The 18,773-nt window shown below is 34.1% G+C and overlaps 2 protein-coding genes across 2 annotated transcripts; one reads left to right on the forward strand and one right to left on the reverse strand.

Moving 5' to 3' along the window:
* Positions 1–3,405: 3,405 nt before the first annotated feature.
* On the reverse strand, positions 3,406–6,702 carry LOC123541711 (uncharacterized). Its single transcript, XM_045327261.2, has 3 exons — positions 6,341–6,702; positions 4,801–4,955; positions 3,406–4,313 (listed from the first exon to the last, which is right to left on the reverse strand). Exons 1-3 carry the CDS (start codon positions 6,493–6,495, stop codon positions 4,246–4,248), a joined length of 378 nt encoding a protein of 125 aa, XP_045183196.2. The 5' UTR covers positions 6,496–6,702; the 3' UTR covers positions 3,406–4,245.
* A 2,960-nt stretch (positions 6,703–9,662) lies between these two features.
* LOC123542995 (uncharacterized) lies at positions 9,663–11,396 on the forward strand. The gene has a single exon (XM_045329053.2). The coding sequence runs from the start codon at positions 9,663–9,665 to the stop codon at positions 11,394–11,396; it is 1,734 nt and encodes a 577-aa protein (XP_045184988.2).
* The last annotated feature ends 7,377 nt before the right edge of the window (positions 11,397–18,773 follow it).

Consider the following 18,773-nt stretch of genomic DNA (forward strand, 5'->3'; position numbering starts at 1 on the left):
TAAACAGTTTTTATATAGTCAAACTGAAATCAAGGGATCGTTTACTCATCTCTGAAGGAACAATGTATACCGAGGTCTAGTTCTTGAAGAATATCCCAACGCTGGTTATCTAATGTAAATAAAGATCTGTCTTCCCTTTTTGTGTGAGAACGTAAATATACATCTTAGAGAACTATTCTAAAAGCTAGATGATTATGTTATTTACTTCAGTGGTCAAATTATTATACAATATTTAAAGGCAAAAAATAGGCAGCTTTGAAACTAACACAAAACAAATAATGGTTGCCAGTATTAAGTACGCTGTTCATTAAAGAATTCAGTCACACTGTTACATTTTGTGACATGGTATTAATACAGATAATTATTGTTGTTGTTGTTGTTGCATTTCATTTCTCAGCATTCAAGTCAATTCCGTTTCACCTTCAACTTCATTACGGTTACTCCACAAATCCATGTGTAGACATTTAGCGGAGATGCAGGGTGACCACGGGTGGTGAACGCCCAATCCAATTCCAGCTAGAAATACGCTTAAAATGGGTTGCGCGACGTCCGGTGCTGGTGTTGCTCGTAAAAGAAGACGAAATTTAGGTATGTGAAGTTATGATTTTGCTTAGTAGACAAGAATAATTTTTCTCGAATAAAGGAAAATGCTATTCGACACAAATTTGGTGATACATCATACATGTAATTTATTTGGTTTGTAATTTATGATCCGGCTCCATTATCACAAAAACTCTGGCGACATAAAGCGTGAAAAAGTATGAAATCAACAAAAATGGCAGTTTTTGACCTCATACATGTATGCCTAATTTGAGGACATCTGATGCTTTTTATGATAACTTAACTGTTATAAAGTAACGGATATCAAAATCATTTGCTTCAAATCCTGTTTACGGGGTCATAATTGTCAAAAAAAAAAATCATCGGGAATGGGGCTGCGCACCTGGATTGGAGTTGCTCGTATACACCATATTGTAAATAATGAATACATTCAACTCCATTCCCGGGGCGCAACCCCATTCCCGACTGTTTTTTTAGCAATCTTTCCCCCAAATGCAACATTTCATTCAAATGCATGTACTATTCATGACTGTTTTACACATGTTTGATCATTAGAAGCGACAAGTTTCCAAAAAGAAGGCACAAGAGTTTGAACATTTGCATTTTTCATGATTCCATACTTTTTTGACAGATCGAACCAGCAGAGTTTTCGTGATATCAGTGCTGATTCTTAAATTAATAATTTGGTATTTCGAACATATATTTATTTATTTTTGGGTCGAATAGCATTTTGCTTTTTTTCGAAAACACTGGTAGATGTGTCATTATTTACAAAAAACAAAAACCCACTTACCTCGATTTTGTATATATTGATGCGCAACACCATCACCGGAAGTCACGCAACCCATTTTAAGCGTATTTCCGGTTGGAATTGGATTGCGCGTTTACCCCCGTGGTGACGGCCAAAAAGAGGATAAGGAAAGTACAATCAAACAGAGTTAACTACATACCGTCTGAGGCTATTAGTGTTATTCGAAATCAATTTTAAATAGAGCAATTTAAAAACAAACACACAAAAAGAAAAATTACCATAAAACGTTTGTCACAAAATCTTGATTAAATGGCGAACTTCCTCGCTTACATGTTCAAGGTCAAAACAATGTGTAAACTTTTTCACACATATGTGTATAATCAAACATAAAAAGTCGGACAATATTGTACAAAATAAAGATGAAATTTTCTAGATTTACTTTCTGTTGCTTTAAACATTATCTATTTAGTGAGTAAAGGTGTTTTCATACCTGCACTGATAAATAACATTGTCATTTCGAAAGAGTAAATTGCGAAAATATATCAAACAAACTGTTTTTAAGGTATAGGAGTATACCATCAAACACAGAAATATTTGATAAACGAACAAAATCTTTACCAACATTGTACCTGAACATTACATGTTCTGTCGTATTTCCCCACCTTTAAAATGAATAATACCATTTGTTAAGAAATAAAAATAAACAATTGCTGAAAACTGTTTTCCACCTAGTTGTGTGAAATTTCAAAATTCCACAGGTCGTTCACCACTCGTACGCTATTGCAAATGCATCAAAACGAACATCTGTGACAGTTCTTTGAAAATGGTGAATTTTTAAATGCGTTTAACTGTCCGGAAGTGGGCACTCCTTTTTCTGGAATTCAATGTTTATATTAGAATACTGACACTTGTTTCGTAGAGTAATATACATATTTACAGGTGAGACAACTCTTTCTTTCTATGATTTTTAACTGCTTCAGTATTTTAGCCATTTGATTGCATCTTCCTTGTACACAATGTCATACTGTAATGGCGTCGCTATTCAATGTGTACACAACTGATTTCCGCGCTAAAGATGAAACTGTCGAATTCAATGAATCAAAAACATTTTTAAAACGTTTTTATGTGTTTAGTTGTGTTCGGTATAATAAAATAAATACCATATGGCAGCGTGTGTGACATTGATATTGTCAACCCTCAAAACAGAATGTCACCACTCGGCTTTCGCCTCGGGTGACATTCTGTCCTCGGGTTGACAATATCAATGTCACACACGGTGCCATATGGTATTTATATAATGTTACATAAGAATAGAGCATGCCTTCATTAGAAATTATCTATTTAATGTTCTAGATAGGAAGCGAGATGGTCTTTTAAAGTCAGTATTGTTAGCATCAATATTATTGAAATATGTGAAAAATCATTTCTACAAATGAAAACAAGCGAGTACTGCGTTTTCGTTTGCTTGAGTCAATACATAAACTATTCATTGTTTTTTTTTATTCGTAGAGCTTGCTAAATTATCGACCTCTGTGTTTTACTACCTGTTACATTGGAATCAAGCGGACTAGATCCACATATCATGTAAATTATCTGCGACTGTAGAAATTATGTTATAATAACCTAGAATGGAATGTTTATATTTACCATCTCTTATGCAGAAAACCTAATTACAATATTGTAGGTTTTAGTTTTTGCATTTACACAAGTAAAACCCAATTATAAATGTTCTAGTATTTTTAACTATTTATAATGCAATAATTTAATCATATCTCTAGTAAATTCTTTGTCATGGAACAGCCTAATAAATATCTAACGACAAGTCCGTGCTATTATAATCTTTCGTGTATGATTTTAATATTTTTCGGTTATAACAGAAAATTAATTTTCATAACAAACTGAGAATGTTGCAGTTGGAAAATACGTAAACAACCTGAAATTGTCGATTATCATTACGAGCAAAATACCTTAAGTAAATATAAAAATCATTTAGTGGAGTAATATATATATATTTTCACAATCAGTAATTCAATTCAGAGAAAATTCATGTTTAAAGATAAACATCTTATTTATGATACAATATATGTATAGCATTAATTGTTTTTGAATCCAGATATTAAAAGTTTATGTTTAGAGAGAGGTAAATCTACTGGTTTAATCGATGGTACACCAATATGACTAACACAGTTATGTTTCTTAATAATGTCAAGATTCTAAGGCAAACAAGTTTCATCAGGAGTAAGGCATAACAAGGAAAATGAAAAAAAGGTTCCTTATCTAAGTTATTGTTAAATGCTTTTGTATCTCATTTGCAACAGAAATTCCAAACTACAACGAACTCCAGTATTCAACGTTTTATTCCAATAAATGTAATGTTTTGCATATTTTAAGGATATTAAACTGTCAAACCCAAGCGCAATGTCAGATTTGCCTTTTTGTTACAAAAACAAGTCCATGTAGATTAACCATGAACCTAAACCTTTTAAGTTTCTATTCAGGAAACCTGCATTACTTGAAATTCTTATTATCAAGAAAACAAGAAAAATCCATACACAGAATAACGTCAGCCCCCAGACTTGCATGCTGAGTGACTGACTAAAGCAGCCTTGGATTAAGATTATGATTTTGTTTCTTTACACTTATTAAATTCTTTTCACGCTGATTTTTGTAAAATATGTTTCACTTCGAACATTTGTCACCATACGTACACCTATTTTGTACATACAATAGTTACGCTACGTAAGTATAGATCTTTAACGTTAGAAGCAAACATATGTTGGAGAAAAGTATTTGAACCATCCTGTACTTGCTTACTGTGTTAAATGGAAGTATAAAACAATTGTTATAAATATGACTGTAAATTTTGCCATTTCTTTATTTAGTGGTTTAAAAAAATCTTGTAAAATTTGTTCCGTCTCTTTAAGCATAATATGTCATTTTTTTGTTCCCTGATTTGCCTCATCCTGCAGTATGCCATTCATTGTATCCATGGTCGGACTTCCTGAAATGTGATAAATGTAGAAATTTTTTTAATTTTCTCAATTTGAAGAATATTGACACAACTGTGTAAAACATTATACATTCAAGGAACTTTCCAGATGCTTCCTTTTCCAATCTGAATGATGATCATGCTTCAGTTGCTTATTAACTGTGAAGAAAAGTAAAAAAAAAGGATAAAATGTTAGGCATTAGAAAATTATAAAATGATTAATTATTAATGGGTAATATCTCACAAATACACTAAACATGTAGGTCAGGAAAAATACTTACGAAACGTTTACGTTCATGCAGATACTGTAACATTTTAAGAAAAGGATCATATATATTCAATTAGAATAATACATGTACGTCCGTGTAACAGTTGTAGATTTCTTTGTATCTTGAAAAGTAACAGCCAATTATTAAAGTATGTATTACTGAAAATCTAACAAATATTAATCAGAATTTGTGATGACGTTTCTTTAAAACGGACTAACTAATGAACTCACCTAAACTTAAAAAGTTCAGTAACCTTTTCATTTTAGCAACCATATTGTAGCTTTTATCATACAACACCAAAGCTAGCACATTCTCTTTATCAAAAACTTCTCTTATCACAAAAGGATAGAATCCACCACGGACGCTTTCAGCAAATGACACATCTCTGAAAATTAAACCCAGTCTTATCTGTATAGAATAACACAAAAAACAGCAAGTAAGATCCGATTATATATTATATATTAGATCCATTTGATTTGAAATGACAGCTATTTGCGTCCACATTATTTTAATGTCCAATGACAAGTCGGGAGGTATAAACAGTCTGAACCTGTCAAGTTATGAATAAATAAGGAATGGATACGATTAGACCCAATCAAAATTATTTCGAGGAAGCGCCCTTAACCTTTAGCCTGCTGGCGGCAATTGGTTTTGCCTTTGCGACCAGTGCAGATCAAGATCAGCCTGCACATCCGTGCAGTCTGATCATGGTCTGCACTGTTCGCTATTTAGTCAGTAAATTTCAGTAAACACCCCTTCAAATGATAAATGGGACTGCCAAAATTGAAAGATGGACCAGTCCATTATAGAAATTTAGCATGGTAAGAGTTAAATGACTTTGCCAGAATTATATCTGTTCGAGGTTAAACTATAGATTTAAGAGACTCAATTAAACCGAGTCTACTATTATCATTTTTTACAGATTTTATTAACTATTACAACAGCAATCTTTAAGTGCCGTGTGGTGGCTGTAAAAAGTCTCCCCGTACTAGAATCTATATGTTTTTCTTATTGATTCATTGTTGTTATATTTTTTGCTTCTTTGGGATCATGGAGTCCATTCAACATATGTGTAATACAGTTCTGCTTAAGCCATTGTTAGGGGGCGTGAGAGGTGTTGCTCATTTCATTACCTCTCATAAACAGACTAAATCAAACCGAGTCTGCTATTATTCATCTTGGTTGCATTCTTTGCTTCCAAATGCTCTTTTTACAGATTTTATTAGTATTTTACTACATACATGATAGTAATAAATCTGGTAGAAATTGAACTTATTTCGATTAAAACTGCAAAGTTGTTACAGAATAAAATAATTATTGAATGAAGGAATGTTGGGATGCCTAGAGAACAATCATATTACAAAAAATACACGTTGCATTCAAGGAAAACATACTCAAATTACATAGAATCACGGTCGGATTATCTCTGATGGTCATTCAGTTACAGTGAGAACCATAATTTCAATTTAATCTCCGTATATCTCAATATTTGGAGAAAACCGTATATTACAATAAATTAACACTCTCTTATTTTGCAATATACGTTATCACACTGTATTTAGAGTAAAACAAAGTGTAAGTCAATATAAGTTAATACACTATGTTTCATAGAATAGTTGCAAGTGTAAGATATAGCTTAGTATATTGTAATATGATGATAAAACTATGTCGATAAAATATCGCTCATAAAATAACCTTATTTTATAGAAAGTTATGTAAACAGTGTTCCATGATATAACTTAAACTCAACTTTAAAACAAACAATCTTACTTGCTTGAGAGATTCTTCTCATTATACGCACATCTTCTGATAGTATACCTTTGAAAACAGTCTTTGTAAACATCTACTGCTAGAACAACCTGACTGTGCAATAGTTCTGGGATAGAATCATTACCGTCTTTAATCGAATCAAATTCCGATAACATTCTGAAATACGTCTATTATATTTATAAACAATTAATTATTATATACGGTAAAAGGGACATTCGTTGCTGACTTCCCGCAGAGGTTGTAGGTTCGAACCTCGCCAGGAATTAAAATGTTTAGAAATCCATATTGCAAGTTAACGAAGTATTGATATCTCTACCCAGTTGACAGTGTGCCTTACATGTAGTCCAGACGAGCACCCTTGGTCTTTTACTACCATCAACTGTTGGAACATTCCAAATTACTTAAATTGTGTCGTTGTGACAAAAAACATAAACAACAATGAAAGAAAAAAATGAATACATCTTACGGTTTTCAATACTAGCCTTAACTGAAATGAATTTAATTTCAATTTTCAATACACTGAGCAAAGATTCACTTTGAGCATAATTAAGGTTTGTGTCTATAACTCTTCAAACAGTTAATTGATATATGATCGTGAAATCATCATAATTATAAAACATTCAGGGTTATAAGCATTTTATACGTTTCGCAATAATATCGTGAACATATGATTCAATTTTGCAGGCAATATTACATTACATAACAGATTAATTACATGCCAAAGTTCCGTAAAATAACAAATAACTTGCAGTGAGTATGAATAAGAGTCAGAAAAGGATATTCATAAGAACATAAGTTACCTATCGATAGGATCACGGAATAGCATTATAATCGTAACATTTGGTGTCAAGTGCTTGGTTAAATGTAAGTTTGTATACCGAGGTTCAGACAAATCTTCGTTGCCAGGTCAAAGCTGCCATCTTGGATTTTCAAGTAGTGTGCATCACCTAGACTAAATATATCTACATTTATACACACAGTAGAACGGACGTTTCTCAAAGGGATGCATGTTTCACTAACGTGTGTATGACATATTTAAAAAGATTTTACAAACCGCCGAAACGTGCAGAAAGTACGTTGAAGCTAGATACAATAGATCCTGATATTTTTTTTGCGTTTTCATTCCGTTTTGTTAAGTTCGCTTACTTAAATCACTTGTCCCTAACCGACGTGGGTTCTAGCCTCACTTGGGGCGTTGAATTCTTCATATGAGGAAGTAATCCATCTGGCTAACGGAAGGTCGGTGCTTCTACCCTGGTGCCCGTCCGTGATAAAATAATGCACGGAGGGGCACCTGGAGTCTTCCTCCACCATTAATACTGGAAAGTCGCTACATGACCTATATTTGTGCAGGTGCGACAAAAATGTTTTGATCTTCCGAACCAAAAATATAGACCAACAAACTTTATGGGCTTGAACTTTGTTATACGTAAGACGAATTCTATTGATAAAACTATGTATAGGCTAGAAGTTCTAGTTATATAACTTATATAGCTAAAAACTGTCAATAGACAAACAAAAGGCATCTAATAACCAATGAAAATGGCATTTGAGTGCGCATCTAGGTACACTTTTATATTAAACATCCACGATGGAATTACTTGTAAAATAATAAATAAGAAATGAATATTACATTCTAGTGATTAAAAAAATAATATATCATGATAATGATTAGAGTCTTGACAAAATACTACTGAAATTATTTTAGAACCATATGTGTATGTGTATATACAAATAGCAAGAACTCAATTACCTGTAACAATGCTGTGTTTACTTCCATTTCCCTTCTTGATTTTAGGTTGAAAGCCGTCTAGAAGTCTTGCAATAGGATCGAACATAGATACATAAAAATTGACACTCTTTGCGTCCGGTCCTTTTCGTACCAGACCTAAATGTGTTAAAATGCTATGACACATGCCACGCCGATTGCAATATTTCTAATGTAAACGTTTACAAAAAAATCCAGTTTTTGTAAAGTGGGCAACGCCATAAAGCAATCATTCTGTTTCATTTAAAATCATGTGGACGAGAATTTGATCCGCAATATGGTTTAAATAATGCAGAACAAATAGAAGAAGAAGAAGAAGAAATGATTGATAACATCGTTATATTAATGTTCAGGAACATTAAATGCTAAATACAAAATACTCTTCTTTCATGTTTTCAATGATGATATCTAAAATCTCTTGAATGTCATTTAAGATGGATTTAAAAAGAAAGAAGAATGCTTTTCACTCTGGAATGTTAACGAAGAAGGAAGATGCTGTTTCCCCGATTGGTTCAATGGTATCACGTGATAAAAGGAACTCCTTGATTGGCTTTTACCCGAGTACATAAATTAACACACTTCAGAATGGGACCAATTCGCCCAAATGTACAACAATTACATAAAAAATTTATACCTATAAAATTCATTTATGTGCATCTGTTCACAACGAAGCACTGACCCTGAGGACTATGTATGGGAAAATATAAGAGTGAACTAAGTGCTGACTGAAAAAGGGCAATATTTATATTTTGCCGAACAATACCTTAACAAATATATATTTTCACATATTTGGGCGAAACATACCGCCACGAAGGACCAAGGATCTAGTGACCTGGCAAGCCGCCCCGAGACAGGTTGAAATCAGTTAAAAGTGTCGATTTTAAAAGACTACTAATCGGCCACTTAAGACAAGTGGCTGATTAATACAGGTGACCGTTAAGATAGGTCCAACTGTATCCATTTGAGTGATAAAGTAAATCACCTGAAAAGTTTTGTTGAAATACGCAGTTGTCTAGTAGTCTTGATCAACAAGAGTTTAAAAATTAACCTTTAGCCCGATAATTCTTAAAATGGACTAGTCCATCATTCCGTTTAGGCCTTACCATTGACTATTTGAAAGGTGGGGGGTGCGGTTACTGAAAATTTACTGACTGAATAGCGAACAGTGCAGACAATTAAAGGTAGAATAACTTGCTGTCAGCAGGCTTAAGGTTAATCTGTATCATATTTCAGCCTGCAAAATATTTCATTAAAATTTTATGACGTTTAGTCATAATATCCTACATCGGTCTTGTTATTATCATTTGTTACGTTTTATGGATTTTATGGAGTATAAAATATATTAACAACGCACTTTTGCAATAAATAAATTAAAAAAAGTAATGTACTATAAAATGTGCAAACTTACAAAACACAATTTACTTCCGTATTCTAGAACCTACTTGTGATCTAAGCGGTTATCTTAAATTCACTATATAACAAGACAATTTTAAACGTAGTATCTTACAACGTAACTGAACTTTGTGTAAACAGATACTCACCATTCGATTCAAAATGGCGGCAAATGGGAATGAAAATATGGAATATAACAGCGCCGATGATGCAGTTCCTGGACGAACAGAGAAATTATTATGTCAACCGTGTTCAAGCAAGGATAAACAAACGGAAGCTGGCGTGTTTTGCTCTATTTGTGATGAATTTCAGTGCATGGATTGTTCAAATATACACAAAATGTATGCTTTCATGAAAAATCACAAATTAGTGAACGCAAAAGGTATTAAAAAGAAACCAGCCTCGTTTGATATGAAGGGATTAGACAAATGTGTTCAGCATCATAAAGATTTGGAGTTCTTCTGCGAAGATGAGAATCAGCTCTGCTGCAGTACATGTGCTATTGTAGATCACCGGAAATGTCACAGTGTCGTAGAAATACAGAAGATTGCCGGAAGGTCTCTATCGACACTTTCCGAATTAAAAATCAAATTCCAGGAAATAGGAAAGAAAGCTGAAACTGTCGTTAAATATACTAAGTCATCAAAGGAACGACTGAATAAAGATCTTAAAGAAGTGACTGTAAAAATCAGACGAATGCGTGATAATGTAATGACAATGTTTGACGATTTGGAAGTTTCCGTTGCTAAGCATGCTGAATCATTTAAGACAGAAACACTCGATAAGCTGTCAAAGAAGCTATCAGACAGTGAGAAACATATTGCTGATGCAACAGAATCTCTGGAAACAATTGATAACGTTGGTCAGAGAGGGACACCATCACAACAGTTTATACTGGAACAGAGAATGAAGAGACAAGTCAATGAACTTAGCAGCAACGTTGACAAGGAATGCCAAAGGTTAGAGAATGTGACATTTTCATTTGATTTTGATGAAACATTGAAACTGCCCCCATTTCCGATTTCTGATTACATTCCAGGACAACTAAAATGCTCTCCATCGAAAGATGTGAAACCCATCGTACCTGTTAAGTTAACGAAGATTACTTCCATTGATCTCAAGCAGACTGGAGATGATGCGGAGGAACCGTTATACACAGGACTGGATTTCCTACCGGATGGCAGACTGGTTGCCGTGGATAATAACAACATGAAATGTTTGATTTACAATGAGAAGCTAGAGAAAGTAGGATCATATCAGTTATCGTATTATCCACTGAGTGTTGTTGCAGTATCTGATGAGAAAGTTGCAATAACAAGTGGCAATCAATACAAGATAGACTTTCTATGTGTCAGTAAATCAAATGATATAACTTTGAATAGGACATGTAAAGTAACGACACAGTATGAGTCTACATGTCTGAAAGATGGGAGAAACTTTGTTGCTGGAACTATTGATGATACAATGCCAGTTCGTATTGTATCTCTGTCAGGAGAAGAGAAAGATCTCAGTATCAACTTTCCAAACAAGAAATATCCTGTAGACACTTGTGCTTGCACATATATTAGAAACAGTGACAAAGTGGTTTTCACCGATAGATACGAACATACTGTCAACATATATGACATCAAGAGCAATACAAGAGTTGTTGTCAAGCACAATCAAATCAAGGAACCATGTGATGTAGCAGTTGGTCCATCCGATTGTATCCTGGTTTGCAGTACGAGAACACATTCCATTGTACACATCTCTCAAACTGGTCGTGTCCTATTATCGTACAAGTTAGATATGAAACATCCACACAGAGTCTGTATTTCCAAGGACAAATCAGTTGTAGCTGTAGCAAATAGCGAGATTGGTGGAAAAAAGTTGCAGTTGCTGAAAATTACATTATAAATTCAAAAACATACTTTACTTTACTGTCTAATAATACAATTTTGCTGGAAAGGAAAAGGATGAAAACAATTTGAACCTAAATTGAGATATAAAAAGAAACGTCAACACTTACATATAGTACGGGTTACAGAGTCGGAAAAGTTGCCTTGCACAGCAATAGAATATGTTTTAACATACATAAAGCGCTAAAGACATATTGTTCAATAGTGTAATACTGTTTCAGTTGCGAATATAAATTGTTCATGATATTTAATAAAAGACATAAATAAGTTTAAATGAAAATGTTAACGGATTTGACATTCAGGAAACAATTTCCTGTGTTAGTAATTCAAAATTTAAACAAACAAACAATAAATAAAAAAGTGATTTAAGTCATTCATGTTTGTTTTTGATATATACAATCTCTCTGTGTTAGTGGCGCGGGGAACAACCAACTTAATATATAGAAAAGACATTAGCTATGTTTTATTACATATTCATAAAATGTCGGTGTAATTTTGGTGTATTTTATAATCATTTCTATGTGTTTTAAAATGTTATGCTACAGTTGTCTGCGTAAAATGTACAAGAATAGTTTAAGTAAGAAACATTTTGTGACCAGATTTAAAAAGGTTCTCCAAAGGTAACATTGACCTTCGAGCTATGGGCCTGGCCCTTGAGCATGACACACCAACTCATTACAGAGAACAATTGTGGTAAGTAATTTTAATATCCCATGACGGATGGCCGGACAAAAAAAGATTTTAGGGGTCTTGGTCTGGCATCTGACACGCCATCTCAGTATAGGTAACGTTTATGCCGAGTAATTTAAAAAATATCTCCATTGATGGAAGAGTTATGGAACGGACATGTTAATCTTTAACCTCTAAATGTGACATTGACCTTAGAGTTAGGGGTCTGGTTGTTGTGCATGACACGTTTTCTCGTTATGGGGAATATTTATGCCATGTAATTTCGAAATCCCTTGATGAATGGCAGAGTTACGAAGCGGACATGAAACAGACTCTTTAAACCTTTGACTTGACTTCTAATATAATCTGGAAAGTAGATCCCTTGGAAGCACCGAGAACAATGCAAACAGTGAAAATTGCAGACTCGGTTTGATTGAGTCTGTTCTTGAGCAGTAATGGAAAATGCAACATCCTATTAACGTTTGACTTCTAAGTGTGACATTACCTTTGGAGCCATGGGTTCTGGGTCTTACGCATGAAATCTCGTCTAATTTAGGTAAATGATTATGCCAAGCTATTTCAAAATTCCCTTCATGGATGGCAGATGTACAGCCCGGACACGAATATACAAAGTTACGGTCGGACGGACGGACAGTGTGATTTTAATAGACCTACCTTCAGGGGCATAAAAATCAAAGAACTTACTGCAGTGTAAATGAAAAGTTATTTGCTGAATTATCGTTTAAAGATGTAAGGAAGTTTTTAATAAAAAGTCTGGTCAGGATCCATGATGTTCGCTAACGGTTTCTCTAATTGCTATAGGTTTTGAAAGCGAACAGCATTGATCCTGAACAGACTGCGCGGATGCGCAGGCTGGTCTGGATCCATGCTGGTCGCAAAGTCACTATGTTGGTTTTCTCATGGCGCGGCTCATATATTAATAACATAATATATTAAGCCGCATTAGCTCTAGTGGGTTCAATTTGTACACTAGTCACTAGTTACATGTATTTACACTGTTACTACGCTTTGCATGGAATGTCACGGATCAGAGGGGTAGGTAGACTGGCTGTACACATTAATATAACCCGGCGCTGAGTTAAAAAACTGGAGAGAATCTAAAGGAATAGTATATTCATAGCATGATATTCACTTTAAAGGGGTTTTGCAGTGGCACAAAAATATATCTTGTTTTATACCATTTGTACATATTAGTTACTACGTAAATGCCTCCGTGACCGAATGGATAGGCCACTGACATCAATCATTGCCCTTCCCGGCATGTGCTTGAATCCGCTCTAAACAATTATGGTGTTGAATTTTTTAATGAGAGGAAACCATCTTGTTTTCTTTTAAAAGGCCATTTATCTAAAGTACGCGTATGTCAAAAATATTTGTTTAAGTAATCTAACACAACTACATCAAACTCTTTGATCGAAAGTAATGTCAAACAATTTATTTTTGGTATTCCTTGACAGTTTACTTATTCTTTAAATGTGTCATTATTTTTGCGTTTATTTATAAGGAAGTTAATGTACATTGTAAAAATAACTTGAAATGATTATATAAATGACTTGTCTTATGTGCGACCTTTAAGACAAGGTATAGATAATTAGTGTTGGTGAAGTTTGGTTTTATATTTCGTAATACTCGGCCCATTTTGAGGACTGGTTTACTGTTAATCCGGTATTATTCGCGGAGTTTTAATTTTTGCTATTTATCGCGAAATGAGTGCATCGCGAATTCATAAATCCGCGTAGATTTCCTTCCATAGCTTACAGACGTATTCGGAAAAAATGTCCGAAACAGGGTTAATTTCAGCAATGAATACTAGCCGCCTGTACACGATGTTTATTAAAAGAACTTCAATTTATTTCAATATAAATAAGTATAATAAAAATCATCGAAATTACATTTCATGTAGAATATACTGCTTAAAGACAGAATTAGCGCTAAGGTCTAGAGGTTTATATATATATATTTAACATAATATCATAGTTAACGCACTGGAAATTTCTGAGATGCTCTTGAGTGTCTTCCACCTAACCAAGAGGCATGTACTGGTTCCTTTCAAGAAAGACGGTTTCGCGTGTATCGGTGCTATACACCGGGCACTTTAAAGAACCAGACTGTCTATTCGCAAAGAGCTAGGCTAAGTTAACCGGACTGGCTTGTGTTTTAAAGGATGTCGCTCTGTCTGTTCTGATGGGCTTTATCTCATTCTGTCCCTCTGGTCAGATCGCACTGTGCTGTACTACTTTATCTCATTCTGTCCCTCTGGTCAGATCGCCCTGTGCTGTACTACTTTATCTCATTCTGTCCCTCTGGTCAGATCGCCCTGTGCTGTACTACTTTATCTCATTCTGTCCCTCTGGTCAGATCGCTCTGTGCTGTACTATTTTATCTTATTCTGTCCCTCTGGTCAGATCGCTCTGTGCTGTACTACTTTATCTCATTCTGTCCCTCTGGTCAGATCGCACTGTGCTGTACTACTTTATCTCATTCTGTCCCTCTGGTCAGATCGCTCTGTGCTGTACTACTTTATCTCATTCTGTCCCTCTGGTCAGATCGCTCTGTGCTGTACTAGTAGAGGATTTCGCGCCCTGTGTGACTGCGATTCCTATATGTAAAGCGCCTTTGAACGTGTTTATATATAAAATATATATAAATACAAATCAGGAGTAATAATAATAATAATAATAATAATAATAATAAAAGGGAATCGATCCTACCGATTTTTGTCGTGGAGCTATCGATCCCTCTACGGTAACATGCGGTATATACTCAATGAGATATAGTATGGAATTTAAATATGTGGTCTTCCGTCACGTGCACAGAGCGTCTGACTTAGGATTTTTCACAAGAATACTTGAAGCACTCAGTATGTGTCAAACAAGTAGAGTGCGTGATTTTTTACACACTATATTGTTTAGATTACAATAGGGATTAGCAACAATGTGTCATACCATTGTATTGTATACTTTGTACCGTACAATTATTTATGAAATGACTGTAACGAACTTTGAACATTTTATCAAGTTTCAAGTTAATTCAATACTCAATTCATGTAGTACATGACAATATGAGTTATAACATATATACATATTGAAATATATTACTAACGTGTCTCTTTTTGTACAAAGGAGGGCGATACATTTATAATTGTAGTCACCATACATTCATAAACTACAATGTATATTATTTCTACTTAGAAATATCAAATCAAAATGGCCGCCTTGTTTATAGGTGGCGTTTCTAACAGAAACGGATAAATAAAACCAGTTAATGCGTTTAAAATCAAACCTTGAATAATACAAATAGTTCATAAACTTTACCTGTTATCAGCAATTAAATGTAATAAGAAAAATCGCCCGTAAATTGAATAAAGGATTAAAAGGCCCTCTCTTAATTTCAGCCGAACAAAAGCAATGTGTCGATTAAAACGAAATAGCCGTTACAAACCATGCATTTAACGAGTCTTTGGCGTGCATAAATTCGTTAAGATACGGAATAATGGACATTAATGTAATCACGACTTCTGGAATGGGAATTTCACTAATATAAGATAAGAACCTTCGCGAATTTAAATTTCTGACTCTCCCCTCGCGAATTCATAAATAGGCGAAATAATACAGGGTGCGGGAATTCGCGAAATAAAGATCGCGCGAATATAAAGTGATTTACAGTAATAATGCTGAAATAATGAATAGGTTACAACATTGTTGCCTCACAATGCCGTCATCGACGTCATTACGTTACGTGTCAATTACCGCGCAAAATTGAAAGCTTTTATCTTGAAAGTACGTAATTTTGAGTATTTTTTTATTTGAACTATTTTCAAACTGCCATTATTTGTCGAAATATTTTATGAGTCTCGCTATGATTATTGATAAATATTTTGCGGCTTTTATGCGGCTCTTCCGGCTACCATTAGAGACGCTAAAAGCTTGGATGTTTTCAAAAGATCATTAAAACACACTTTTTCTTTAAGGTCTATCGAAACTAACTTTGCACTGGAAAACAAACTATTTACTGTTGTTTATTATTCTTTATAATATCTAGTACAATTTAAATGTAGAGTAAAATCTGATTCAGGCTAAATACCTTTCATTGTTGATATATTTTTGTGTTGTATTGTGTGTCCATATCATTCTGTGATATGTTGTTTGTATAGCGCTTTTGAACGTTTATTTTATGGATGAAAAGAGCGCTATAAAAATCTGGTAGATAATAATAATAATTATGTTGTTATATTGAAATGTTATTTCGGAATGTAAGAAAATGGATGATGGCAAGCCTAACTGGTGTTATTGTGAATATATTTGGATTAAAAGTTACTTATTATGGCCATTTTCAAATGCAAATTGGCAGCTTGATTTGTTATGCCTGTTTTTCCGTTTCCATTGATAATTTGATACTTAGATACTAAAACTATGCTCTGAAATTATTTAAATTTCAGGAGAAAAAAAGTGATTTCTGGAATTGAATTAATGTTGCCATGGAAACGAATCCAGTGGCACATGATATCTAAATGTAAAATGCAAAGGTCAACTGGTCTATTTAAGGATAATAGCTGCAGTTTGAACACTATCCATGATAATAATAATACCAAGCACAACGTTTTTCCATTAAAATGTCCCACGTTTGGTACTACTGTAAGTCTTTTAAGCTTTCTTATTTAAATTAATTCAAATAACACCGACATTTTACACACTTTAGAAATAAAATGTTTTGAACAAAAATAATTTGGCTTGAGCTGTAAACATGTAATATGGATTTTGACCTATATTCTATAGTAATCGGTGCTCGGAACAGGTGCGGCTGAAAAGTTTTATTACCATTTATTACCATTTAAATCACATCAAATATCAGAAGGCACATATTGAATAGAGGATATTTAGTAGTTTTGTTACCCAATAACTAAAATGATTTATTCTGACTTTTAACTATTTAGGCAATTATCGTCGCAAGAAAAGTCGAAAGCAAACGTCTTCCCCCGTTGCGCACCTCGTTTATGTTAGCTGAAATATCATAGCTTTCATGAAAATTCTGACTTTGCAAACAACAACAATGCGCAAATTAAACTTAAAAATCACTATTCCATCGTATATATTTCCTATTACTTTACCCAAAGAAAGAATATTTCAACAGTTGTTTAAGTTCTCCAAATGTTTAACCTACTTCAACTTGATCTTCTGCTTTAAGTTTCATTTTTTAAAAACATTGCAATCATAATCAAGTTATTAGAATTGTTTGAGTCACTACTGGTTCAATAGCTCCTGCTTTTTAATTTTGTCTTTTGGCAGTTCCTGTGATATGCAGGCTCCATAACCTCAGATCCCCTTTCTAAATTCCAGTTTGTTTAGTTCTGCTCATTGTTTTCTCGTTTAGGGCATACCCATTTTTTTTAACTGGGGACCATAGGCCGCTTTTCATGGAATTACGCTAGTGTAACATTGAAGGTTCCATGTGCACCACCGTATGAACACATCTGTGGATGTCTCTAAATTGTTTTTTGTACCTTTAGCATGTGTAAATGTTGAGTTCTGCTCAAGCCTGCAACATTTTCGTTTTTGTTGTGTTGAGCGACCTGTGGAGTTTCCACTTTTTCTATTCTATGATTTTACGATTCTTCTTTTATTGCTAGTCCAATTAATTGTATGCGGGTCGAGATATTGTACAAGTGGGTTACTTATGGGGGATTCTGACCCAACACAAAATCATTTCAGAAATCTCACAGGACCTCAAATCATTTTGACCTATCACTGAGGAGGTACCTTTTGGTAATTAAATTTTGCTGCTTTGTTGAAATATTTGGAAATGAATCGTGTGTTCATAGTGTGTTCATACATGCATATCCATATTTTCTGTCTGTACATCTTGTTTAATTTTGCATTTTCCATGCGCCAAACATTATCTCTACGCTGTTTTATTTGATAGTTTTCGAAATTACGATAAAAAGCAATATTTAATAAGTAAGATATTTTAAACATCTCTGTTGCAATGATTACTTAAAACGCTATGATAGATAGGTTACAACGTAAAGTGGTATTCATCTAACAACATTGCTCTAATATTCCATGTGTCATTAACAGAATGGCAGTGAAGTTGTCGAAAAAACTTCGTTATCATACATGGTTGTTAAATATTGAGAGAAAAATACGTCACCATAGAAACACGAGTCCCGCGACATACATTTTAAGTTTAGACTAACGCGCATACTATAAAATTATCAGCGACAACGACTTCTACGGATATCAGCGGATCCAAAATACATTGTAAAATGCATTTTTATTTTCCTTCTTCTTTCAATATCAAATAATTTGTAGGGTCATGTATTTCCAACCTTATAAAAAAAATTGTATTTGAAGGGACGGAGTTAAACGAACTGCGATCCGGCTAATTATCGTGTTTTCGTTCCGCGGCCCCGCCATTTTAACTTGTTAATTTTCGGCGGGGTCGCGGGAAGAAAATTCGCTATTTAGCAGGGACGTTGAGCGAAAACACGATAGTTAACTGGGTCGCGGGGCGAAATTTAGTAAATGAAATGTCCAGACGCGGTGCGAAATCTCGAAGTTTAAATCCAGAGGCCGATATCGTAGCATACCTGCTGCGGCAAGATAAGAATTACGACAGGACGTCGAAGAACATTATTTGATCTTATTATAACCACACTCGCGTGCAGTCAATTAAAATCATGCAGGAA

The sequence above is a fragment of the Mercenaria mercenaria genome, chromosome 19, assembly GCF_021730395.1.
Source record: "Mercenaria mercenaria strain notata chromosome 19, MADL_Memer_1, whole genome shotgun sequence".
Lineage (NCBI taxonomy): Eukaryota > Metazoa > Mollusca > Bivalvia > Venerida > Veneridae > Mercenaria > Mercenaria mercenaria.